Below are 27,611 nucleotides of genomic sequence, written 5' to 3'. Positions count from 1 at the left end.
GAGAATGAGCGGGTTTTGAACCGATGCTTTTCTGTACTAACCATCAGTTTGGTCCGATGGGGCAGCGGTCCATCGGTTGGTTTTGAAGCATGTTTTAACATTTTGGACCGAAGGAAAACAGACCGATAGCCTATACACACGGTCGGTTTGTTCCGATGAAAATGAACTTCGGTTTCATTCTCATTGTACCAAACCGACGTGTGTACGTAGCCTAAGTTGGCTGATCAGAACTCCCCCCAGCACTGCCCACTGATCCCAACTCTTTCTCTCCCCCCCCAAGGAGTAATAGAAGGAATACAAATAGAGAATACATGGAAGGGAGAGGAAAAGAGGGGGAGGAACAAAGAAAAAAAAGGAAGAGAAAGAAAAAGAAAAAACGGCTAGAGAGAGGAGGGATGGGGGGGGGGGGGAGGACAAGAAATTACGATTAGAGAGATAAAAGAGAAATGAGAACATAGAGTGTTACATCCCTAGAATGTACCAGAAGGGTTTTAATATTGTACGAGTGGAAGGGACTCAGGGAGTCCTAAATGTCCGTTGGTTAGGGGCGCAAATTACTTGTCTTGCCTTGGGTGCCGGCAACCAATGCTACGAAAATTCTACTGTTAGGGGTCCCCACAACTTGGAAACTTTTATCAAGGGGTCACGGACACTAGAAAGATTGAGAACCACTGTCCTAAAGGAAATGATCCAAGCTGCCCTGGGGAAGTGAATTATGACCATAGTAAAGGTGTTGATTACTACATTGAATTCATTTAGCTCATGTTGATAATAGAGAGAAATCAATTGGGAATGGGGATAATAGCAGTAATTTCTGAAGTTGATTTACTAACAAAGAAAAAAACAGGACTATTGGATAATTGACGTGAACACCTTATTCAGTAAACTAAATGACCATTCACTTTGCAAAGTGAGCTATTTTAGTAAAGCAACCCCACTGAGTAGGGTTATGAAATGAATGCTGTGTTTCAAGAGGGAATAATCATTCTAGCAACAAGGCCAGACAATTCATAGTTTCCTGCTTTATCTAGTACAGTACGCTGTATGAAAACTCCCCAAGCCTCAATACTGCACATCACATTGATTTAATTCTTTCTCTCCTCTGAAGTTTCCTCTGGCTAAAAGAGGCTCAAAATGCATTTATAGATGAATAAGTACCATTTATTCTAAGACATAAGATGAGCATTAAAAGCTGATTATTCGTAAAGTTAAAAAAAATATATATTCTTGTGTAGTAGTGAGTGTCTGGGCAAAATAAGATAAAAGATGTGATTTAATTGGCCTTGGTGCAATACGTCTAAATTACATGTCAAATCAATAATGAATGTCGCTCTAGACACTTCACGATTCTATAATTTTCTCTCTTTAGATGTACTAATGAGGTTTGATTGCTGTATCCCTGCTAAGCCATTAGAGAACCCATTTTAGGAGCAAAGAGAAGGTGACTCAAAGCTGTGGATTCTGGCATTGGTTTTATAATTAATTTATCAAGCAATTATGTTAGTAAAGAAACTTACTTTTGTTGTTCTTTTTTTCTTGCTTCTGGTGTTCTATTGTTTTAGTGTTTATTTGAAGGATTCACATGGGTAGATTGCTAATTGATTTATTGTTCTATTATCTGAATCATGCTGTTTTTTACCTGATAATAGTACCAGAATGTCGCACAAAGAATGAGTAAACAAGAGCTGTAAATCCAGGAGAGTAGCCCTCTTTTGCATTCCAGGATGAATAGTGGACATGTTTTAATGGGTGTGGCTTTTTCATAATGACATGGTTAGGTAAACTTGTGAACACTGTTTAAGAGCCCATTCACACAGGGGCAACACGACTTCTAGCACGACTTTTGGAGGCAACTTGAACACGACTTGAGTATGAATCATCAGGAAACTTACAAGTGTTGTGGAAATTTAAAGATGTATTGTCATAATGGCACCCAGTTTAGTACTTCCGCAGCCCGCTCTAATAGAACTGACTGGGGCAGTCTGAGGCTGGTTGAATCTCGTCTGGTAGTAGAAAATGTCTTGAGGTTGGAATGTGATGTTTGCGGCGTGGGCATATGTCGCTAACGAGGGGCCTCTGTGCATTTAGCACAGACGATCGTTGAGGAGGGGGTGCGCTCACTCCGCAAGCACACGAGTGGTTATGGACAGATGTGCGTTCTTATCTGGGTCTTGTCTGATCAGCAGGGCTTGGGATTTGTAGCGTTACGCTTGTAGATAGCCCTCCATTCCACCTTAATAAGGGTATAATCTGGATATGCATTATTCTATGGAATGGCGCAGTTTCAGAATTCTATCAGCGTTTAATATGAGAGCTTATGGACGTTTCTGGAGGGGCACATGCGCTCCCCGCCCGGACACGCCCATAAGACTTTAGCAGCATTGTATGTATTTGTATTCATTGTATGTATTTCTATTCATTGTATTGTATTGTGGTTGTTGTATTATTTTGTTATTGTTATATTACTGATTGAATCCCTGTTGGAAGGGCTTCCGTAGTATGGGCATCTGCTGGGTGGAGCTGACACCCTGTGAGCTCACTTCCTATGGAGGCGGTCACATGTTGTGACCTCACTTCCTACTGAGTCTTTAATAAAACTGCCTGTGAGGGCGTCGGCAAACCAGTGATGACTGGGACGGTGACTTGAGAACAAGCTGAAGGGTGATGGTGTCTTTTTGTATGGATGGTGAGTGAATCTATTAGTTTGAATATGGATTATTTCATTAAGAAGACTGAGTATGTGCTTTTAGCACAGGGCAAAATGGCGTACAGCCGATTTTGCCACCACAGATGGCGAGCCAGGTAGGAGTAGACTGGGCCCCCTTTAGGCATCAGTTCAGATAGGGAAGAGTAGTGTTCTGTTCCGATGCGTGGGGGCCTCTGCTCTACAAAAGAACAAAATTTGACGTCTTTTTGAAATAATGCTTGTGTGCGTCTGTGAAATCGGTTGGATGTGTATAGGTATGATTCTGATTGTATGTGTGTGTTTGTGACTGTGGATTTGATGGTATGTGTATGTATGATTTTGTCATGGACTTGAAGTCTGACTTGTATGTCTGTTGTGTTAGAGATGTATGAGTTGTGTGCCTGTGTGTGTGAACTGATTCTGGAATGTTTGTATGCCTGAATGCTGTATGATTGAATTGATTGTTTGACCAGATTGAAACTGCTTGAAAAAGATACCTTTTGTGTACAGTTTGTGCAGCCAGGCATGGCTTTTTAAAGATGGCTTCTCTGACCATGTGCTTTAGTGTGGGAGGGGATGATTTGTTTGAGTGTGGCTGAACAGTTTGTATAGGCAAGGCATGTTCCATTGTGTGAGGTGGCTTCTCTGGCCATGTGGCTTGGGGGAGGGGCGGACAGTGTTCTGATCTCTGTTTCTTGACTTTGCAACTTTCAGAACAAAGTTATATATAAAATTGTATGATGCATATGGAACCTGTATATTGTGGATGATTTGTCTGTATAGAGGTGGGATTATTCAGCCTGCGATGTGTGCAGGGTGACATTTTGTATTTTCTGAATGTAATGTCCGCATAAGTGTGGCTGAACTGTGATTGAATTGTTTGGCTGATGAAGGAAACGTGCCCATGATTTACAGTGAAGCTGTTTGGAAAAGTTCAGCCAGGCATGTTCCATTGTATAACATGCATGCTTTTGGCCATTTGTTTGGTGTGCCATGCGGCTCGGGGATGGGCAACCAGCATGGCTGTCCCATCACTGAGTCAAAGTTGGTAACCCTCTGTAAACAATAGCAGGCGTTTTAAGTGATGTGACCTCACTGTGTATATTTTTTAAATGGCTTGTTACATGAGCTTCGAGAAAAGAGTGTTTTTGTTTTAATGTTGCGCAGGTAACTGAAATTTTTTGAATGTGCTGTGTTGGCAAAAGGTCTGCTTTGAAGGAGCCTAAAGTGTGTGCCTTGTTGGTTGGTTGTTTTTAGAAAATGTTTTTGGTGTTCAGATTTGATGTTTCATGTTTGTCTTTGTGGAGAAAGATTCTAGGCAGGTTTTTGAAAACCGCATCTGGCGGCCATCTTGTTTGCTGCCATGGTCGTTGGCGGCCATTTTGGCGGGAACAATTTGTTTGGTCTGTGGGTCGTCCTATAGGAGAAGGTGCAGCCACCTTTCTTTTGGGTGTCATACCATGTGACTGTGCGGTGGAATTTCGCAGCCTTTGGGGCAGATTTTGATGTTTAGTGCGGTCTTTTCTGTGTTGGGATCTGGTGGAGAACGTTTTTGTTTTCCTTTATGTGTGTGTAGTATGGTCTGTCCTTTGGTAAACAGGTGATTTGGAAGCGCAGTTAAATTGTTTTTTTGCAAACGTAAATGGCGCCATTGTTTGCTTGGCTTGTTGTCGGCCATTTTGAGGTGCAGTTTAAGCGCTATCTTTTGAATAGTGCTTGTGTGCTAGGGCTAATTTATATACAGGATCTGATTAACCTACCGGCTGACTTTGCAGTGTAAGAGTGGAGGCTTTTGTGTAGAATTTCGTTTTTGGGTGAAAAGACTGCTTTGCATGCACTGAATTTTGATGGATTGTGGGACTGGTTTGAATGCATGTTTGTGCACAGCGATGTGCGTTTTTGGGTTTGAATATTTGGGAGTTTCCCTGTGGGCAATTATTTTTTTTTGAAGATCGTAGGGTCAGGGGGAATCAACTCCTATTCTGCAGATGGGAGGAGATTGTTTTACCTTTCCTGAACCAAAAGAATTTTGTTTTAAAAGGAGATTCAGTTCTGGATTTGTTTACTACTGGATAATACTTCCAGGGGATATTTATGTAGTCCATGGATTTTTTTTTTGATGTGTTGAGACGAGGCAATGAAGATAGACTTCCCCCTCCCCTCCCCATTTATTTATCCCCCCTTCTTCCTCATTACAGACTGGAGGAAGAAGAAACAATGAAATAGCCTATGATACTTTAACCTCCTTAGACTCGTATTTATCCATGTGTACATACACCTGCTCTCTATGTACAAACACTTCTAGAAACTTCTTGGACCTGAAAAATACTTAAAGCGGGAGTTCACCCATGTATTAAAAAAAATTTTCTCCCCTAAGGTTCCTGCTCGTTCGGTCCAGGGGAATCGGCCACCTGTACCAAAACATGAGCAGCACTTACCCATCTTCGAGCTGCATCCTCTTCCGTCGGGGGCCTCTCGGAGGACTGTCGGTCGGGAGGGAGCGCCCGCTCCCGAAGACCCATGCCCGGAAGCGACGGAAGAGGATGCAGCTCGAAGATGGGTAAGTGCTGCTCATGTTTTGGTACAGGTGGCCGATTCCCCTGGACCGAACGAGCAGGAACCTTAGGGGAGAAAATTTTTTTTAATACATGGGTGAACTCCCGCTTTAAGTATTTTTCAGGTCCAAGAAGTTTCTAGAAGTGTTTGTACATAGAGAGCAGGTGTATGTACACATGGATAAATACGAGTCTAAGGAGGTTAAAGTATCATAGGCTATTTCATTGTTTCTTCTTCCTCCAGTCTGTAATGAGGAAGAAGGGGGGGATAAATAAATGTAAAAGTGACAGTTTTTCGAACTAATAACACTAATCTTTCTAATTCTAAATCAAGTTTGTGCCAAGACTGTCTTTCTTTGATAGAATTTGAATTGGCAAGCAGCAGTCTGGTGAAGTAAGTTTCCATCTTAGATGGAGAACCTCCCAATGGTTCCATGTATTACAGGAGATGGTAAGCGATTACAGGCGACGGGGAGACACGCACAGATTGTGCAGTGAACACAGTCCTGAGGTAGGGGTTATTGTCATAAGGTTTGTTTGGAGGTCAACCGAAACCAGGGTCGTACTCCCCTCATCGGCTGTCACGTCTATTCTCAGGTGATGGGTGAGTGCGATCACTGTAACATGAACTTCAAAGGGTTCAGGAGTCTCTCCTGGACCCTGACACGGTAATTGGTTTTCATTTTTCCCAACCAGGTGACTGGGTCGTTTGTAAAGAAGCTTGATGGATGAGACCACGCCAGCCACTGCAAGAAGCGGCTCAACCACATCAAAGAAATTAGTAGTATCTTTGTTTATTTTGTATTTGTTTGTTTAGTAAATTTTAGCAGAGGTAACGATTAAATACATCCCAAGTTATTATTTAAAGTCTATTCTATGACTAATTAAGAAATTGAACGGGACGGATTGCGGGGTCTGTTCTGAGTCTCCACCGAGCTTTAGTGCCCAGCGATGACAGCGGTACATGCTATTTATGACGTTATGATTGGTATGAGGATTATTGACAAACTAGTGAAGACTCCGAACAGACACTTGTCAAAAGAATTTAATGAGATGTTTTTAGAGGGTAGAATTGTTTTTTGTTTTTATGGCTCTGCCTCTTGTCGGGTATCTACAGCTTATAAGGTAATTCCCCCAATGCAAGAGGTTCATGTGTGGTGGTGAAGCTGTCCCAGCATCCTATATCGTGGCCGATCGCAAGGATCTGATGGCACAAGAGAAAGTAGGAATGGCAGGGGCGGCTAGACAGGAATTGTTCACCAACCCGGACAAGTCTGGGCATGGCTTCCTGCATGTACAAGGTGGGGGGCTTGAGCTTATGATACGATTGAACAATTCTAACCTATTGAGCATGGGATGTTTCATGTGACTGTTGAAGCTACAAGGAAGTTCTCACGGTTCTGGGCATTTACAAGTAAAGATTGTTATACCTGGATCGGGGATACTGGGAATTGGAGTTCAGGCCCATATGGATAAGGTTTGGGTTCCTGCAAGGCACACCCAGATCTATAGCTAAGTGAAGGTTGGGAGTCCTTTGAAGGGTCTGGGAATCTGAGGGGATTTAATTTTTATTTTACAGCGGATCGTGGTTGATGGAAATGGGAATATATATACTCATGTCGTTTTTATTTCTATTCTTTCTATGTCGTGATGAGGCGCTCCTGTTGCCTGATTGGACGCGCGACCAGAGCCGGAGCAGATGACCACATTTTCCTTGATGAGAAGCCGGACCCACGTACAAGACAGAGGACCCCAGACCAATCTGCGATTACTACAGCTCACCAAGTTGTGCCCTCCTTATAAGTCATTTCTCCTGAAGAACAGAGTCTACATGTCAAGCCGTGTTTTCCTTTTTATGGACTGTAAAGACTGATTTAGTTTCTAGGTGTAAGAAGACTATCAAGATGTGAAGGACAAATGGGAGCAATATGACAAAAAGGGAGGACTGTTGTGGAAATTTAAAGATGTATTGTCATAATGGCACCCAGTTTTAGTACTTCGGCAGCCCGCTCTAAATAGAACTGACTGGGGCAGTCTGAGGCTGGTTGAATCTCGTCTGGTAGTAGAAAATGTCTTGAGGTTGGAATGTGATGTTTGCGGCGTGGGCATATGTCCGCTAACGAGGGGCCCTCTGTGCATTTAGCACAGACGATCGTTGAGGAGGGGGTGCGCTCACTCCGCAAGCACACGAGTGGTTATGGACAGATGTGCGTTCTTATCTGGGTCTTGTCTGATCAGCAGGGCTTGGGATTTGTAGCGTACGCTTGTAGATAGCCTCCATTCCACCTTAATAAGGGTATAATCTGGATATGCATTATTCTATGGAATGGCGCAGTTTCAGAATTCTATCAGCGTTTAATATGAGAGCTTATGGACGTTTCTGGAGGGGCACATGCGCTCCCCGCCCGGACACGCCCATAAGACTTTAGCAGCATTGTATGTATTTGTATTCATTGTATGTATTTCTATTCATTGTATTGTATTGTGGTGTTGTATTATTTTGTTATTGTTATATTACTGTATTGAATCCCTGTTGGAAGGGCTTCCGTATATGGGCATCTGCTGGGTGGAGCTGACACCCTGTGAGCTCACTTCCTATGGAGGCGGTCACATGTTGTGACCTCACTTCCTACTGAGTCTTTAATAAAACTGCCTGTGAGGGCGTCGGCAAACCAGTGATGACTGGGACGGTGACTTGAGAACAAGCTGAAGGGTGATGGTGTCTTTTTGTATGGATGGTGAGTGAATCTATTTAGTTTAAATATGGATTATTTCATTAAGAAGACTGAGTATGTGCTTTTAGCACAGGGCAAAATGGTGTACAGCCGATTTTGCCACCACACAAGGCAACTTCAAGTCGCCTCCAGGACAGGAGGCGACCAGTGGCCAATCAAACAACAATCAGTTCTGTGGGAGGGAGGGGTTTGCCTGAGAAATGTATGTTATCTTCCTGTAAAGTTGCTTCAGTTAAGACAGTGATCCGACTTCTGAGGTGACTTCCATTGAAATCAATGGGTACAAGTTGCCTACAAGTCGCCTAGAAATCGGATTGAAGTTTCTTCAGTAGTGTACATTAAGATGGCTCCTATTCACTTCCATTCATTTTCTCGACCGCGCGACTTGGGGCAACTTGAGGCGACTTAAAGTCGAATCCCAGGTCGCCCCAGTGTGAACCGGCTCTAAACGCTGCGCCAGTTCACACTGCAACTTGGTGTGGAAATCACGCATTCTGTGTGCATTTGCTGTACTGCATTCCAAATGAAGTAATTCCATTCCAACATATGAAGTTCTATCCATTAAGGTGTCATTCAGATGGCGACAAGAGAACCTCAACGCATTTCAACTCAAAACGAGTCTTCATCAGGAAGTATATTCTAAGAATGTAAATATATGTAAGTATCCATTCTACACCAAGTTAATAGTTATACAAAAAACACAAAAACATATTCAAACACTCCTACAAGCCTTTCCTCCTGGCCGCAGTTTTTTGGCAGAAAAAACATCTGATGCTTGTAAAATTTATTCTGGCCATTGAAATTATTTAGTGCTCAAATGCTAAATGCGTCTAGTGCTAACATGCAAAGATTTCAACATCTTTTTTTAGAACATAGATATCCTCATTTTTTGTCTTTTTTTTAGCAGTGTTATATGTGGGGCAGTGTGACAGGGGACAGTATGACGTGGTCAGTGTGATAAAAGTGGGGCTGTGTGGCAGATGGGGGGGCACTGTGATACGAGGGGGGCAGTGTAACTGGTGGGGGGAAGTCTGACAGGTGGGGGGCAGTCTAACAGGTGGGAGGGCATTGTGACAGGTGGGGGGCAGTGTCATAAGAGGGGGGCAGGGTAGCAGGTGGGGGGCCATGTGATAAGAGGGGGCAGTCTGACAGGTGGGAGGCAGTGTGATAGGTTTGAGGCAGTGTGATAGGTGGGGGGCAGTGTGACAGGTGGGAGGGCAATGTGACAGGTGGGAGGGCAGTGTGACAGGTGGGGGCAGTGTGACAGGTGGGGGCAGTGTCATAAGAGGGGGCAGTGTAACAGGTGGTGGGCGGGTGATAAGAGGGGGCAGTGTGACAGGTGGGGGGCAGTGTGATAGGTGGGCATTTTTATAGTAATACACGCAGCATGTTCAGGTGTCGGGCTTACCTTACAGGAGAAGCCTAGATGCAAGAAGCAGCAGCCTTTGTACATACTGCTTCCCTTTGATTTCCGCAGGATGTCCCATCCGGCTAGCAGTTCACTTCTCGAGTGTCTGTGTATACAGTGGAAAGGGAATGGGCCTCTGACCTGGGCAGGCACCAGATTCAGTGCACAAGTGAGTCGCTCTGCTTGTACACTCTTGCTGATACCTGCCTGGGCCAGAGGCCTCTCCCCTCTGTATACACTGACACTCAGGAAGTGAACTGTTAGCTGGTATTCTGAATGGTACATCCACAGACATCACATAGTTTCAGATCGCCCTCTCCCACCACCCCTCCACTGTATACACTGACACTTGGGAACTGAACTACTAGTCAGTGTGTGGAATGGGACTTTCCGTGGACATCGCAGGAGCTTCCGATCACCTCCCTCCACTGTATAGTTAGCTGCCAGCCAGGGGTGCAGGGGAGATGCCTGGGTCTTGGGGGCCCCCCCTACAGTGGCGGAAGACCAGGACCCCCGTCCCAGTGCCACTGCTGCAATTTTGGTAGTTCTGCCACTGTTGTATTTTTAAGAATAGCCCTAATTAGTGTTCTGTATAATCAGTGAATCTTGTCCTAATGTCTATACATTTTGTTGCCATAAATTTACCTATATGTTCACCCTAATATATCCACTTCATGTTGTTTTTTTTTTGGCCCTCCTCTATTTATTAACCTTATATATCCTATTGATTACATGTCCCCCCAAAAATTGTACAAGACTTAAATATTGCAATTTATACAACCTGGTTTCCCGGAAGCCCAGCCTAGGCAGCTGATCTACGCATGGTGATGAATAAAGGCCTAAGCAGAGGTCATCCTCAAGAGAAACTGCCGGTTAAAATAGTCAGAAGATCCAGAAATCTAGACCAGCAGACATTATGGCTGCGATTCAGAGAGATCGGCGCATCTTTAGATAGGCGTAGCGCATCTCATATGTGCTACGCCGTCGTAACATTGAGAGGCAAGTACAGTATTCACAAAGCACTTGCTCCCATATGTACGCCGGCGTAACGTAAATGGGCCGGCGTAAGCCCGCCTAATTCAAAGTAGCAAGGTAGTGGGCGTGTTGTATTATAATTAACCGTGACCCCATGTAAATGCATGGGCGAACGAACGGCGCATGCTCAGAATCACGTCAAATTTACTCCCTAAGATACGCCGGGTCCATTCATGCGACGTGAACGTCACCTATGCCCAGCCCCATTCACGTACGACTTACGTAAACCACGTAAAATACAACGGCTGTTCCGACGTTTCGGTTGTCCATACCTTAACATGACTTACCCCTGCTTTATAAGGGGTAAACTTACGCCGGATGTAAATGGCATAGCTTACTGCGACGGGCGCAAGTACGTTTGTGAATCGGCGTATCTAGCTCATTTACATATTCAATGCGTAAATCAACCGAAGCGCCCCTAGCGGCCAGCGTAAATATGCACCCAAGATACGACGGCGTAGGAGACTTACGTCGGTCGTATCTTGCCAAAATTCAGGCGTATCTGCTTTCCTGAATAAGCGTATAGATACGACGGCGCACATTTGGACTTACAACGGCGTTTCTGGAGATACGTCGTCGTAAGTCCTTTCTGAATCCGGGCCTATATGAACATCTTTTTGTTTGTATAACGTGGTTGCCTCCACCCTAGCTGTTGTTTGGTTTTTGGTCATTCATGACTTTGTGGTCCGTGTAAGAGGGGGTGTAGTAGAGGAGTGTCCTTTGTATACATGCTTTGTACTAAAAGTTGTCCCTCTTTATCATCTCAGAAAGTTTAGAGGTGGATTTAGTTCAGATTGTGTGTATTTCTATATTAGTTGAAATAAACAAAGGCAGCAGAGCCAGTGCTGTAAGACACTGTAGTCCACTTGTGTGCATAAAGCCAAACATAAGCTGTTTAGTTGAGAATACGTGAACATCTTTCATATAGGCAAAACATGCTGTTTGTAAAATATTGCTGTTTATTTTATCTGCTTATCACTTGTCTTCCCCTTGGTAAAAAAAGAATATCACTTGAACATTTTACATAATTAAGCAATAGGGTGTTGTTATGAACATCCCCATGTAGAGACTTTTCTTAACTAAACAAAAACGTTTTATTTCACTGAACAATAAAAGAGGATTGCTCAGAGGCTGGATTAACTCTGTGTGACAAGACTGGGGTACAGATGATACGTATATCTTATACTGTACATTGTGATATAAAAAAAATTGGGTTTACATTCACTTTAATGCCAAGTTATCTTTATTCTTCCCATCTCCCTGCAAACATTTTTCTACAAAGTATTGGTCATGCCTGCTCACTACGCTCCCCATAGACCTGAATAGGCCTGACAGGTGATGTAACTATACAACTTTAAAGGAAATAAGTGCAAAGACATGGCTGGTGCTAAAAAAAAAATTGGTGCCAGAAGACCCAGGAGTGAAGAACTGAAGAAAGTTCAGCCATAGTTTTAAGGTAAGTATGGCCCTAGTGCACTAGGGTCAGGGCTCAAGTCCTGCGGGAACACGTGGGAACGAGTTCCTGCACTTTTTTTACAGCAGGAACGCAGTTCCCTTTGCAGGACTAGAGCAGCTGAGCCACCCGAGCCAATCCTTCACTGAGCGGCGATGCCCAGCTTGAATCACTGTCAGGGGCAGGCGAACCTTAGTAATCTTTTATGCTACTGGCTGCTTCCTGTATATGGATTCAGCGGGTAGTGTGCGGGTATTCCGTCACTTCCTCGATGCCGCAATGTCTCCTGGAGCTTTTTGTCATTGTTCCAGGAGACATGGCGGAGGTCTGCATGCGAGTTATCACGGGATTTAGAAAGAATTTGCTTTAAAAAAAAACATGCGCTTTAGTAATTATGCATATGATCGTATCATTTTTTTTTTATTTTTTGGTGGGGGGGTGGATCTTGGGTGGGAGTTCCCCACACTTTTTTCCCCAGGGACTGGACCCCTGACTAGGGTGTTTTTTTGTTTTTTTGCCAAGGAGCCAAGAGATAAAGGTGTATTTTGTCTAATGATTCTAAGTTCATAACTGCCAAATATTTTACTAACTAAATTCTCTTATTCTCATTGCTTTTAGCTCCAGAAACTTAAGAAATCCCTATCCTTCAAGACCAAGAGCATACGGAGTAAAAGTGCAGACAATTTCTTCCAAAGAACTAATAGTGACATGAAATTTCAAGTAGATTTAGAGCTAGAAGATAGCCCAACCAGCAACAGAAGGAACCAAAGCTCAGAAACTCAGTCAGCAAGCCCTACCAAAGTAATACAGCCGCCAGATAACAAGACACACATTTTCCAGGAACATGTCTTTAAAAAACCCACATTCTGCGATGTATGCAACCACATGATTGTAGGTAAGACTTACAGTATGGTAAAAATGGTATCTTATATAGATATGCTGGTGACAAACCCTAACTTAAACATGTACTCCAGAAAAACTGCACAGTTGAATTATATATATTTTATATGTTTTACCTAACAGTTCTGTTTAGTATTATAATTTAGATACCTATGTATCCACATGGTGGTTAGCAACACACCCTGATAACATTTTGGCTTTTAGGTGGCATGCCCAATATTGAAAGAGTAGCATCACATTAAGGAATTCATATCTCTGCTTTCTCCTTCTGTCTCCTGTATAAATGCCGCCAGTGTTAGCCTGACAGCCCCTGTAATACAACAGAGCTCTGATTGGCTTCCACTGCTAGTCTTTCCTGTTCCTGTTTGAGCTGTGGTACACAGCACATTACAGAAAGGTAATATAAATTTATATTTTAGGTATGTATACTACTGTAGCAGTATTTAAGAATACATTTAATGATTTCTTGATTAACTCCTAGGAAGAATAATGGATTGGTTATAAAATGTCATAAAAGTTCCGCTTTAATAGGGCAATGCGTAGAGGGATGATAATGTACAGCAAATCATAAATCACTTTACTTTAGATATACAATGAAGATTCCTGTTGACTGGTTAATACAGGTAACTGAAAAAAAGAACGTTCATATCACCAAAGGTGTGGTTGCCATCATTCCAATTATTGTCCACAAATTGAGCTCCTCTATTGAGTGGGATAGTGAAAGGCAATGATAACTAAAGCATTAAAGAAGTTTAGTTTAAAAATTCATGTTTTATTATATCCCATAGTATAAAAGGCCCCTGTTTGGGGCCTTTTATACTATGGGATATAATAAAACCAGAAACGTCTTTAAAGCGGAGCTCCACCCTAAAGTGGAACTTCCGCTCATCAGAACCCTCCCCCCCTCTGGTTTCACATTTGACACCTTTCAGGGAGAGGGGGATGCAGATACCTGTCTAAAGACAGGTATTTGCACCCACTTCCAGCCACACAGTCTGCAGGTAGACTGCGGGCAGGAAGTCAGATCCCGTCCCCCCCCCCCCCATTGTGTTCTGGGAAACACACAGCATCCAAAACACAGTGGGGACCAGTGAGCACGACGCACATGACTCGAGCATGCACCATAGGGAACCGGGCAGTAAAGCCGGAATGCTTCACTTCCTGGTTCCCTCACCGTGGATGGCGGTGGGGGCAGCAGAGTGATGATCGATCGCTTGTCCTCTGCTGCCGATGGAGCTGGACTCCAGGACAGGTAAGTGTGCTAGTATTAAAAGTCAGCAGCTGCAGTATTTGTAGCTGCTGGCTTTTAATATATTTTTTTCGGCGGACATCCACTTTAATGCTTTAGTTATAGTTGAACTGCACAATCCCACTAAATAGAGGAATCCAATTTGAATACAAATAACTGGACTTTACTGTTCCGGTCATTAAACGTACCCTGTGTATCATAGGATTGATTTAGTCATCCTGTAATGGAAAATGTATTGCTCATCAAATATTATCTGACGTGTAAATGTAGACTAGGGAACAAAAGCCTGATTTTATGATGTAGATAGCACAGGCATACAGATGATCTGAAACTAACAATAACTGTTTCTAATTGAAGTGTATGCCCAAGATTAACGGTCAGTGTCAATACACCCAATAATTTACCTTTTGTTGGCACTCAAGGAGCAGGAAATATAGACTCAGGCCTCGTACACACGACAGAGGAACTCGACGTGCCAAACACATCGAGTTCCTCGTCGAGTTCAGGGATGAAGCCGCCGAGGAGCTCGGCGGGCCGCCTTCTCCCATAGAACAACGAGAAAATAGAGAACATGTTCTCTATTTCTCGACGAGTTCCCCGGCGGCTCCATCGGGCCAAAAGTGTACAGACTGACCGAGTTTCTCGCCGAATTCTGCCGTCGTGTGTACGAGGCCTCAGTCTCAGTTTTGCACAACACACAATCACTTTGATCTGTCAGTGTTTCTTTCACACAAACATAGGGGGTTTTATACTAAAGGCAAATCCACTTTGCACTACACGTGCAAACTACAAGTGCAAAGTGCACTTGGAAGTGCAGTCGCTGTAGATCTAAGGGGGACATGCAAGGAAAATGAGAAACTGCATTTTAGCTTGCACATGATTGTATAGTAAAATCAGCACAGCCTCCCCTCATTTCATATCTTCCCCCTCAGATCTACAGCGTCTGCACTTCCGAGTGCACTTTCAAGTGCACTTGTAGTGCAGATTGGATTTGCCTTTAGTAAATCAACCCCTCTGTTGTATCTTTACCTGTTATTATCAGTCTCTGATAGTGCAAAGTGGATTTGCCTTTAGTAAATCAACCCCATTGTGTTCAAGGAGGGGACTGAGACTGGACACTATGCAGGTTATTTACGAAAGGCAAACCCACTTTGCACTAAAAGTGCACTGCTTACAATCCTGGTAAGTAAAAGTAAAATATTTTTTCTGGTTTGCCTAAAATAAAATACAGTCATTTTAAAGCTTGAATATAAATGCTTTGTGAAGCATTTTTAATGCAGAAACCAGAGGAGATGCAGCATTATCATACAGTTAAAGTGCAACTAAAGGCCCATGGATCACATTCTAAACCAGCATTTCTTAACCTTTTTTTCAGTCCTAACAACCCTTAAAGGATATGCAAAATCTTGAGGCACCCCAGTTAAAATGTAAAAATTTAAAAATGACTTATCAAAGGGAAACCTGAGTCTGGAGCAATGCAGACAATCTCCCCATATCATATCAGAGGTCCCCCTATCACATCAGCATTCCCTCTCCATGTCACAGTCACCCAATCACATCAGTGCTCCTCCTATACATCAGATGACCTTCCATACATAAGTGCTCCTCATTAAATCAGAGTTGCCCTTTTACATAAAAGGCCCCCTATACATGAGTCCTCCATCACATCACAACCTCCCTATCACACAACCTCCCAGATACAGTCTCCCCATCACACAACCCCCCAATCACACAATACCCTTTTTACATCAGAAGCCTGTCTTCTGGCTCCAGCAGCACAGCAGAGGGTGGGGGAATAAATAGGTCTAGAGGAGGAGGACTTTCATCCTACCCTGAGTGCTGGGGGCAGCACCTGCATGCTGCCTGCCATTGATCAGAGTCATGTGTTGCCATCATGCAGGCCTACTGGCCTCCAGCGCCATAGCAACAAATGACACTGTGCATCCGAGCTTCTCAACCTATAATGTTAACCCAGGGAAAACTGCGTCCTATGCTGGTTGCAACCTTTGGGAACTCAGACAGCATCCTGGCTGAGAAACACTGGTCTAAACAAGTACCAAATTTAGTTACTATGTGGTGCACAAGCCTCAAAAATGAAACAAAAACCTATGTTTACCTTCCGTCACTGAGCCAAATCCTCTTTCATTTCTATCTCACATGCTCCAACACTGTCAGATACAGTTCACAGTGTAAGGGCCCTTTCAGACGACCGTATGTCCGCTTTTTCATCCATCTGTTTGCGGATGAAAAAGGGACATACATTGGTCCTTATGTGATTGCAGGTGTCAGCGGATAAACATCCAGATTACATTCATGCAAGGGTTTAGTATGGATTATTAGGGGGGCAGTACATCTTTTTGAAAATCCTTTCCTGTTGCACTCCTGGAAAATGCCAGTTCCCCTTCCAGCTGCTGAATGTCAACAAACTGTTTAGGGATGCTGGTTGATGTCATTGAAAACATAAAGTCATGACCATATGTTGTCAATGACATCCCCCAGGATCCCCTTGATGAAAAAAGGAACAGATGAGTAATTTAGTGACAATTGTTTTATTTATTTATTTTGTTTAATGGAGTACATCCAAAAGGTGTTCCAATTCACATGCAGGTTTAGGGAATTCCCCAGTGATGATATTTAAAGGAATTGTGTATATTTAATGCTGCCCTTTAAGCTGCATTAAATGATCTGCTCCCTGCTGAGTGGTATTTTTATTTTATTTTTTTTGCATTGGTACATGTCCCCCATGGCAGTGCCCACCTAGCCATGCATATCTTACCAACATTTTTTTGCTCCCATAGACTTCAGTAATATTTGGGTGCTATGTTCAGTGTTTGTGTAGTTTTTAAAAGTATTTGGTGAATGTGTGTGTAATGTAAATTACTCCTCATAACTACTTGTATTTACCAGATTATTATTATTTTTTTTTTTTTTTTGTCAAATTAGTTTATTGGGTTTAAAGTAAAGAAATTGAATTGAAGGAAAAAGGAGAGATAATAGAGATAAACGAATGGCGGTATGCCCAGTTAAAACATTTTTTTGAGGCTCTCCCACAGCCGCATAGATCAGCAGAAAATTTACGCCCACTCGAGAGAATTAGTCAAGGACAAACAGGGAAAGGAGTTATCTCCAAGATCTATAAGAATTTCATAGAAGTTGATCGTTTGGACATTCCACCATGTATTAAAAAGTGGGAGGAGGAATTGGGATCCTCGTTAAATATTCAAGAATTAAAACAAATATGGAGAAGAGTGTACACTACATCAGTAAATAGTAAAATAATTGAGTTAAACTATAAATGCCTAATCCGATGGTACATCACTCCAGACAAGGCTCACAAATATAAGAAAGAAGCCTCAGAGATGTGCTGGCGCGGATGTGGGCAGATCGGAAATATGGCCCATATATGGTGGCAGTGTCCAAAAATCAAAGTGTATTGGAGAAGAATTAGACAATTAATTACGGAAATAACGAATACAGAGATTCCAGATGACCCCTGGGGATGTTTGCATCAGAGGATAAGATTATCTACGAAACAATACCAGAAAAGTCTCTTACCCCACATGTTAACGGCAGCTAAAAGCCTGATAGCCAGTCATTGGCAAGAAAGGGAAAGTCCTCCCATTAAAGAATGGTGCAATAAAATGAATTATATTCAAAACTTAGAATTTCTAAGGTTAAGTGACTCAGATAGTTTAGAGGAATTTGAAAAGATATGGTCTAAATGGATGGAGTTCAAAAATTCCATGACATTCGCGGAGCTTATGGGTGCATAGGGTATAATACTTGATAAAATATTTTCGGACTTAAAAGGACGGATTCTATATAAGAGAGCCTCAAAATAAGAGAGGGGGAAAAAAAAAAAAAAAAAAAAAGTCAGAAAGGCAACTGGAGTCCCAGGGGATGGGGTGGGGGGGGAGGTGGAAAATGGGGGTATAAGAGTGACAAGAATTAAAGGTGAAATGTTTAAAGATATGATAAAATACACACGATAGAAGTAAAAAAAAAAAAAAAAAAAAAAAATTCACTTTTTAAAATTTCCACATATGATGCGAAACCAGGAAGGAGATATGGCGGGCAAATGAAAGGCGGGTAAAACTCGCGACCTTCCTTTGCAAATGGTTATGTCTGAGGTGGAAAAAAAAAAAAAAAGTAAAGAAAAAACAGTAGATACAATTGACAATAAAAGATTACAGAAAAATAAAAATGGTATCATGTAATAAGAGAGTATTTGAAACATAGAAAAATCCAATAAATATTTGTAGATCCTATAAGGAATATTAAAGGAGTTACCAGATTATTTATTTTCTTATTATATGATAAATAGTATTGAGCAGATGGGAAAGATCTTGTGGGTTGTCCAGTTTACAGTGTAGGGTATATTGGCTCAGTTTGCCTTTGGCAGCCACCTTACCGATATGCTGAAGAAACGTATTTTATGTTTTCAGTACAACATGTAAAGTTTTTTCAGAACATATGATGATTGGTTTTATTTCTAAACATAAGGCTAAACTGATGTCATTGCAACTCTAATAAATGTACAATCAGATATAGGAGTTAGAGGCCAAGGCTGTGATATGCCATCTGCTATTGCAGCACAAACAACTGAAGCCATGAAACAGAAGCTGTTATTCCCATATAAGATATGTGTAATGATTTAACTGTTTCACAGAAGAAATTTACAAGATCAGGACAATATAACGAAATTAGCTTTTTTGCTATAACTTCTCAAATGAAAATCAGAGGATAGAGTGCGAGGGCCATACTAATAACATCATGGGGCCCTAGACAAATCAATGCACTGGAGCCCCTACCAGAGAGATGGTGGCCTGCTGCACATGTCCCCCATCACAATCACCCCCCAGGTCACTGTCCCCTGCACAATCACCCCTCCCCTTCCAGTCAGTCTGTCCCCCAGTACAGTCAGTTTTCCCCAAGCACAATCACCCCCCAGGTCAGTCTGTCCCACCAGACCAATTATCCCTTCCCCCCAGGTCAGTTTGTCCCCAGAACAATCACCCCCCAGGTCAGTCTGTCCCCAGCAAAATAACCCCTACCCCCAGGTCAGTTCGTCCCTTAGTACAGTTAGCCAGTCCACCAGCAGAATCGCTCCCCTTCTCCCAGGTCAGTCTGTCTCTCAGTAGATTCAGTCTGTCCTCCAGCACTACAACCCCCTCAGGTCAGTCTGTCCCTCAGAACAATCCTCCCCATCTCCCTAACACACCTCAGACAAACCTCATTGGCGTGTGCAAGTTTCTTCCTCCTGTTATATCTAGACATGTGAGGTTCGTTTTGTTCCGAATTCAAATTCGGACAAATTTTCGTTATTCGGAAATTCAGATGTATCCGAATTTCAGAATTATAATAGTACTGAATTGAAACGAATCTGAAATAATGAAAATATTTGAATACTTTTCGAATTCGAATAGTTTTCCAATTTCCAAAGAGAATAAAATACAATAGAAAATAAAGGAATAGAATAGAAAAAAATGCTAGACTAGAAAAGAATATAGCAGAAAATAAAATGATAATAGAGCAAAATAGAATAGAATAGAAAATAAAGGAATAGACTAGACTAGAATATAATAGAAACAAAGAGAATAGAGTAGACTCGAAAGAATATAACCATCTTCTGAAATTCAAATTTTAAATAGAATAAATTTTAATTTTAATACATAAGAAAGGAATAGAATAGAATAAAAAATAATAGAATTAAAAAACAATAGAATAGCATAGACAGAATATAACCATTTGCCAAAATTCAAATAGAATCAATTTGAACTTGAATAGATTAGAAAATTATAGATTAGAATAGAATAAAAAATAACAGAATAGTATAGAAAAAAACAATAGAATAGAAAGAATATAACCATCTTCCAAAATTCAAATTTAGACTAGAATACATTTTAATTTGAATAGAAAAGAATAGAATAAAAAATAAAACAATTGGAATTCTAAAACTTTTCGAATTGACAGAAAGTATTGCAACGATCGCCATTTTATTCTCTAGGGTGTTAGAATAAAAAATGTATATAATGTTTGGGGGTTCTAATTAGAGGGAAGGAGATGGCAGTGAAAATACTGAAAAATTACACTTTTAGAATTGCTGTTTAACTTGTAATGCCAATTTCCACCACCAGATGGCACCAGCTCACAGAAGGACACAGAGGGACTTCACAAGGCCGCAAAGCCGCGGCCTCAATTACCGGCCGCCGCGGGCCCACCGCGATCGCACGGCGGGGGAGGTGGGGGCGCACAGAGGCACAGGATCCTGTGTCTCCGTGCGCCCCCGCCTCCCCCCGCCGTGCGATCGCGGTGGGCCCGCGGCGGCCGGTAATCAAGGCCGCAAAGCCACGGCCTCAATTACCGGCCGCCGCGGGCGCCCGGTCACAATTTCTTGTCGCAATTGCGACCTGGCGCTTGGAGATTGTCGACCCCTGCTACTGACTTTGCATCTTAAAAAAAAACAAAAACAAACAAGTACTGGTTCCTTAAACTACTTTTTTAAGTAACAAATATAGTGCTTTACATTCAGGTCGAGATGGAAGCAGTTGATTTCACTTTGAATTCAATTATCACCCCATATAGTTCCAATTAATAGGCCTCACTTTCCTTATGTGAGTTGAAAATAATGTTCTATCTAAAGGCATCAATCTGGATCAGAGTGACTTCAGCACACATGATATGAGCATATCTTTTTAGTTTTTATCTGCATTTTCAGTTTAATTCACTTTATGAACTAAAAATATCCTGTTCAAAAATATGTTTTCCACTGGAAATATAAACTATATTATATATGATACAATTACTACATGTGTCAAGAGATTGTCCTGAATTTTGTGTTCATCTACTGTACCTTTATCCTGACCTATTCATGACTTTGTTTTGGGCAAAAGGCATTATTGTCAATCATGCCCCGTACACATGATCGATCGGAGTTTAGATATAGAACATGTTCTATTCTTTTCCGATGGAATTCCGTTCGGAATTCTGATGTGATTTGGCCAGGCAAAGGCCCGATCGTGTCTACGCAGCATAAGAATAACAAAATTAACATGGTTTTTAACCACTTGCCGACTGCCTTGCGCACTTATACGTCGGCAGAATGGCACGGGCAGGCAAAGCAACGTTTATATAAAAATGATTAATTAATAATAAAAATACCATAAAACTATCCTCTATTTTGTAGATGCTATAACTTTTGCGCAAACCAATCAATAAACGCTTATTGCGATTGCGATATTGCCATTTTTTACAAAAAAATATGTAGAAGAATACGTATCGGACAAAAATTAAGACAAAATTATTTTTTATATATATTTTGGGGGATATTTATTATAGCAAAAAGTAAAAAAATATTGTCGCTATTTTTGTTTATAGTGCAAAAAATAAAAACCACAGAGGTAATCAAATACCACTAAAAGAAAGCTCTATTTGTGGGGAAAAAAGAACATAAATTTTGTTTGACAGAAATTGTCAGTTAAAGCGACGCAGTGCCGAATCGCAAAAAGTAACCCGGTCATTTGGCAGCCAAATCCTCCGGAGCTGAAGTGGTTAAGGATGCAATGGGCTTTAAATGGATCCTGAAGGTAACAGAAGATCATTTTAATAACCCTGGGTCTGTTTCTAAGTCACATCGCTTCCCAGTGGCCTCCTTATTTTACCCTATTCGACTACTTGAAAAATACAGTAAATAATGTGAAATAAAAAACATATGGAAAACACAAATTTAAAGTATACTAAAAATTACTTAACTGCCCTACATACACCCACTTTTTTCAAGCAAAACTTTTCCTAAGCAGAAAGAACAAAAAGGAAGCATAGGGGTTCTAATCAACTGATAGAAATCACCCTACTCTATGCTCCTAAATTCAATCAATTACTTCCATTCTTCCTGGATTAAAAAGCGTCCTGACTGCAATAGAATACTGACTTATGGCCACTGAAAACTAATGCGCGATCATTTTTCAGGTTGTAAAAAATGAAGTTTTTTTTAATGTCATTAAAAACGATCGTGTGTGGGCTCCAGAGCATTTTTTGGTTCTGAAAAACGGGCAAAAAAAAAAATCGAACATGCTCTATTTTTTAACTACGTTTTTAACGTTGTCGTTTTTCAGGTTGTAAAAAATAGTCGTGTGTGGGTTTTAACAACGTGAAAAATCTGTGCATGCTCAGAAGCAAGATATGAGACGGGAGCGCTCGTTCTGGTAAAACTACCGTTCGTAATGGAGTAACAGACAGAAAAGCGCGAATTGTCTTTTACTAACACAAAATCAGCTAAAGCAGCCCAAAGGGTGGCGTCATCCGAATGGAACTTCCCCTTTATAGTGCTGTCGTACTTGTTGTACGTCACCCCGCTTTGCTAGAGCATTTTTTGTTCACGATCGTGTGTAGGCAAGGCCGTTTTAATGATCAAGTTGAAAAAAAAACGTTGTTTTTTTTAGAGCCTGAAAAAACAGAAAAATGATCATGTGTACGTGGCATAAGAGACATGAGAACAACTTAAAAAAAAACCCTCCCCACCAACCAAAATACCATATACCATGATAGTGCACCCAAACTCACTATGAAAAAAAACCTACGTTTCACTCTATAAAGGAGCTTTGTCTGCGATGTATAAAATAAAAATACGGTAAGTGCTCAAAATGAAAAGTGCTGTAACCACCACATGGCAAATGGCATGGCATGGCAGTTTAGACAGAAATTCAAGAAACATGGCATTACAAATTGCACATTCTGTCCACATTATTCTTTTATGCCCAACCAAATTAACATTTACAAGAAAGGCGGTATTTACATATGTTTGATGTACAAAAACCCTCTGTGGCACAGAAAATGGGCTGCCAAAATTAAACTAATTTAATCCGCAGTAGGGCTGAAAACAGGTCCAGTTCCTTACAGGTTTCAAAACATGTGCAGCTTTCGTAAAATCTGAAACAAGGGAAACACAGAAATGGATTGCTAATGAAAGATTCTTTTAGGATTTAAGCAATCATCCACAGCGGTATAACATAAAGGGCCAGATTCACGTAGAATTCCGGCGGCGTAACGTATTGCATTTACATTACACCGCCGCAAGTTTTACGGGCAAGTGCTTGATTCACAAAGCACTTGCCTGTAAACTTGCGGCGGCGTATCGTAAATCCGTCCGGCACAAGCCCGCCTAATTCAAATGGGGCATGTATCATTTAAATTAGGCGCGTTCCCGCGCCGAACGTACTGCGCATGCTCCGTTTTGAAATTTCCCGCCGTGCTTTGCGCGAAATTACGTCGCACCGACGTGATTTTTTGAACGTCGACGTGAGCTACGTCCTTTCCTATTTACGGACGCCAGTCTAAATATAAGCCGCGAAATAGCAGCTGTAACTTTACGTCGGGAAAAGCCGACTAGCGACGACATAAGAGAATGCGACGACCGCGCGTACCTTTGTGGATCGCCGTAAACAGCTAATTAGCATACCCAACGGGGAAAATGACGCAAACTCCACCCAGCGGGCGCCGAAGTATTACACCTACGATCCGAAGGCGTACGAAGCCGTACGCCTGTCGGATCGAAGCCAAAAGCCGTCGTATCTTGGTTTGAGGATTCAAACTAAATATACGACGCAGCAAATTCAGTAGATACTCTGGCGTATTTCTTCTGTGAATCTGGCCCAAAGTTGCTAAGCAAGTATTGTCACCTCTTGCAGTTTCAAAACCAGTGATAAAGTGAGTAGGTTTACTAATCATTTTTTTTCTCTGCATTCTTTTAATGCAAGTTTATTATAGCCTTTTGGCATGGAAGGTTCCCCAAATAAATAAGTGGAGATTACATTGTGATGTTTTGCTAATATTAAGTACACATTACATATACAGTATAAACAAAATGATTTTTTATATATATTTTGGGGGATATTTATTATAGCAAAAAGTAAAAAAATATTGTCGCTATTTTTGTTTATAGTGCAAAAAATAAAAACCGCAGAGGTAATCAAATACGACTAAAAGAAAGCTCTATTTGTGGGAAAAAAAGAACATACATTTTGTTTGACATAAATTGTCAGTTAAAGCGACGCAGTGCCGAATCGCAAAAAATAACCCGGTCATTTGGCAGCCAAATCCTCCGGAGCTGAAGTGGTTAAGGATGCAATGGGCTTTAAATGGATCCTGAAGGTAACAGAAGATCATTTTAATAACCCTGGGTCTGTTTCTAAGTCACATCGCTTCCCAGTGGCCTCCTTATTTTACCCTATTCGACTACTTGAAAAATACAGTAAATAATGTAAAATAAAAAATTTAGTATACACATATGGAAAACACAAATTTAAAGTATACTAAAAATTACTTAACTGCCCTACATACACCCACTTTTTTCAAGCAAAACTTTGGCTAAGCAGAAAGAACAAAAAGGAAGCATAGGGGTTCAAATCAACTGATAGAAATCACCCTACTCTATGCTCCTAAATTCAATCAATTACTTCCATTCTTCCTGGATTAAAAAGCGTCCTGACTGCAATAGAATACTGACTTATGGCCACTGAAAACTAATGCGCGATCATTTTTCAGGTTGTAAAAAATGACGTTTTTTTTAATGTCATTAAAAACGATCGTGTGTGGGCTCCAGAGCATTTTTTGGTTCTGAAAAACGGGCAAAAAAAAATCGAACATGCTCTACGTTTTTAACGTTGTCGTTTTTCAGGTTGTAAAAAACACTAGGAATAATGGAGAGATTAGTCGAAAATAAAATGGCAAATATTGCAGTTACTTGTAACTGCCGTACCATGCAATCTGGTGCAGGCAAACATACTGCATTTGCGATCTTTATTTAAGATGTTGTTAGAAATACAATGACACCAGCAGCAGATCACACACCCAATGCATTTTGAATGCGGTGTGGAAAAAGCATACAGAATGCATGTTTCCAGCGCCACGTTCTGGTGTGAATTGGGCCCTCTTGTCCTAAATATGTCCATACACTGGCCATATAGTAACACATTCCTCCATCCCCACAGAAGGGAATTGGCTGCACCCTCTAATCAAGAAAAATAATTGGTCCTTGTTGAACTGGCGGAATTTCGAACAGTGTAAGGTCAGGGCAAATCAGTCACTCCCTGACGGTATGATTCTGTCTGGAATTACGTACCAAAAGCGGTACAATTATTTGCAAGGAAATTTGGTGTTTTATACTATAGGCCTGTAATTTTTAGGAATAACTCACTTAAATCTGACCAAACAAGAATCTAATAGGCATCCCGAGTATGACATTTTTTTAAAAACAAAATTATAAATTATAATATAATAAATAATTATAAATAATTATAACAAATAATAATATAATTCTAATAAAAATTATTCAATAATGTAATCAAATCAAAATCACTGAAATTTTCTCAGTTGCAAAATTGTCGCTGTCATTATTTTTTTTTTTTAATGACGAATTTCCCCACAAATCGCTATCGCACAATTCTGCAAGTGATTATAATTTATTATCGCTGTTTTTTAGCTGATCTAAAACCATTTTTGACATAAAGGGACACTTTTGGTTGCTATGGACAATCTACAGTTTGCAGGGAGAAAGAAAGGTTTTTATTATATAAAATGACATGTAGGGCACTGGGCAGACCACTAGGGACAAGGGGGGTGTGTTTTTTTTACATACAGTACTGTAATCTATAAGATTACAGTATACTGTATGTACTGTGTTTGTTTACGTTTTTGAATTTGTTGCCGATCTCCGCTCTCGTGCGTCGTAACGTCGCAGGTAACAGAGATCGGCGGCACAGGAGGACGCTGTGTGAATCGAGCGAGGTCCCGCTCACTCACACAGCGCAGTGACATCGCTGGATCCAGGACAAGGTAAGCCAGCGCACGCTGCAGGTTTTGCATAGCTTACCCCAAACATGACTGGGGGTTACCGATTTCAGCATAAAAAAAACACCCCGAGTCATGCTCGGGGATACCGCCAGGAGGGTTAAAGGGGTTGTAAATGAAAAAAAATGTTTTTCATAATAAGCATCCTTTACCTGCAGACATTCCTCTTTTCACTTCCTCATTGTTCATTTTTGCTCAGAAGTTTCTCTATTTCTTCTCTGTTCTGTTCACTTCCTGCTTGTCTGATTGTTACTCACCACCATGAAGGGAGGCTTTACTGCAGTGGTCAGTGACGTGCTCGCCCCCTCCTGGGAACTACATCTGTGCGGCAGGATTCTCTCTACGTGTTAGAGACTTCAAGGAGGTGTGAATTACTGGGAATGCATACTGGGAAATGTAGTTCTTACATGAACGAGTGCCGCAAACCAGAAAGTGAATGAGATAACAGAAACTAGAACGCCGGAGGTGATATAGATGAAGGAATTTAATAGGTATTTACTCGTTTTTTAACATAATCATTACACTATTCTGTCTGTCTACCTTGCAGACATTAATTTCAGGCAACATTTTTTTTCCTTTACAACTCCTTTAAGTCCCAGATGACAATGGAGAACATTGTTTTTAATGGTGCCCACTGCCCAATCACATCAATGCTACTCAGCACAGCCTGATTTTGGAAAAGGTTCCTGTACTACTTGGGTGTGATTCCAGCACGATTTTGGCCCCATAGACTATGCAAACCACATCCAAAATGTAGCCAAGTAGCAAACATGTCATACTACATAATCACTATAAAAATTTAATTAAAATCAGATTGCAGTCATTGTAAACCTAGCCTAAAGTAGGGAATGCAAAGATTTTGTTTTTCCAATATAGGAATTTTATATACTGTGATTTTTCCTTTTAGGAATCAATTCATTAATAAAAAAAATATGAAAACATGAATAGTGCAATTTTTCTATCATATACCTACTTCAAGACCCAGAAAAATAAACATTGTTATAAACTAAAGGTCTGACAGTTCTGTTGTAGATGAACCCAGAAGTGGGATCTGGAAGGACTCCTGTTTACCAGAGCAATCAATCGCATTGTCACTGGTAACTTTTGATGGGAGGAGGCTTGAGCTAATTCTCAACAGGTGAAGAGTGAAAGTCAGAGCATGTGATTGGCCGCAAAAGGTGAGGCAAAAATCATCAAAAGCACATATTTTGCAGTATTGCTGGTGTCCCCAACACAACTAAAGTTTTGTGACCATTGGCGTTGATAGACAAAAAAACTGTTCACTTTGCAAAAAAAGTTGCTGGTTGCAAGAAGAAATTGTCCACAGAGCTTAGTGAATGAGGTGAAGCTCTTCTGATTTCTATCATCAATCATGAACAAGTAAAAATGCTGTTTTTTCTTATTTTTTTCCCCATGTTTTTGGGTATTAGTTGTAAAGTGAATCTTAGCCACATTGACTTACTACTGGGGCCAATTCTCTTGCAAAGTGAAGAGCCTATTTGCCTTTAGTAAATCTGTCTCCTTTTGTCAGAACTGAGCTACTAGGAGCTTTACAAGACCCCTGTCCTCCTCCTCATCAGAGGAGCAGGGAGGCGGATGCTAACTATTCTCTGTTTGAGAGTCTATGGGATTGATTTACTGAAAGGAGAAGTATGGGAATACGTTTTTACCCCATTATACTTATTTAGGTGGATGCAGCATTGGCCCGCTGTTGCATCTGTCAGCTGGCATCTCTGCACTGAG

The 27,611-nt window shown here is 41.2% G+C and overlaps 1 protein-coding gene across 1 annotated transcript in view; it reads left to right on the top strand.

Moving 5' to 3' along the window:
• Positions 1–27,611, top strand: part of STAC (SH3 and cysteine rich domain) — a 341,115-nt gene that overhangs the window by 105,810 nt on the left and 207,694 nt on the right. Inside the window, exon 2 of the mRNA XM_040353299.1 lies at positions 12,491–12,767. Coding sequence (XP_040209233.1) covers positions 12,491–12,767 — 277 coding nt within the window. The remainder of the gene's footprint in view (positions 1–12,490; positions 12,768–27,611) is intronic.

This window comes from Rana temporaria, chromosome 5 (assembly GCF_905171775.1).
Source record: "Rana temporaria chromosome 5, aRanTem1.1, whole genome shotgun sequence".
NCBI lineage: Eukaryota > Metazoa > Chordata > Amphibia > Anura > Ranidae > Rana > Rana temporaria.
This window is presented reverse-complemented; position numbering and strand designations above follow the sequence as displayed.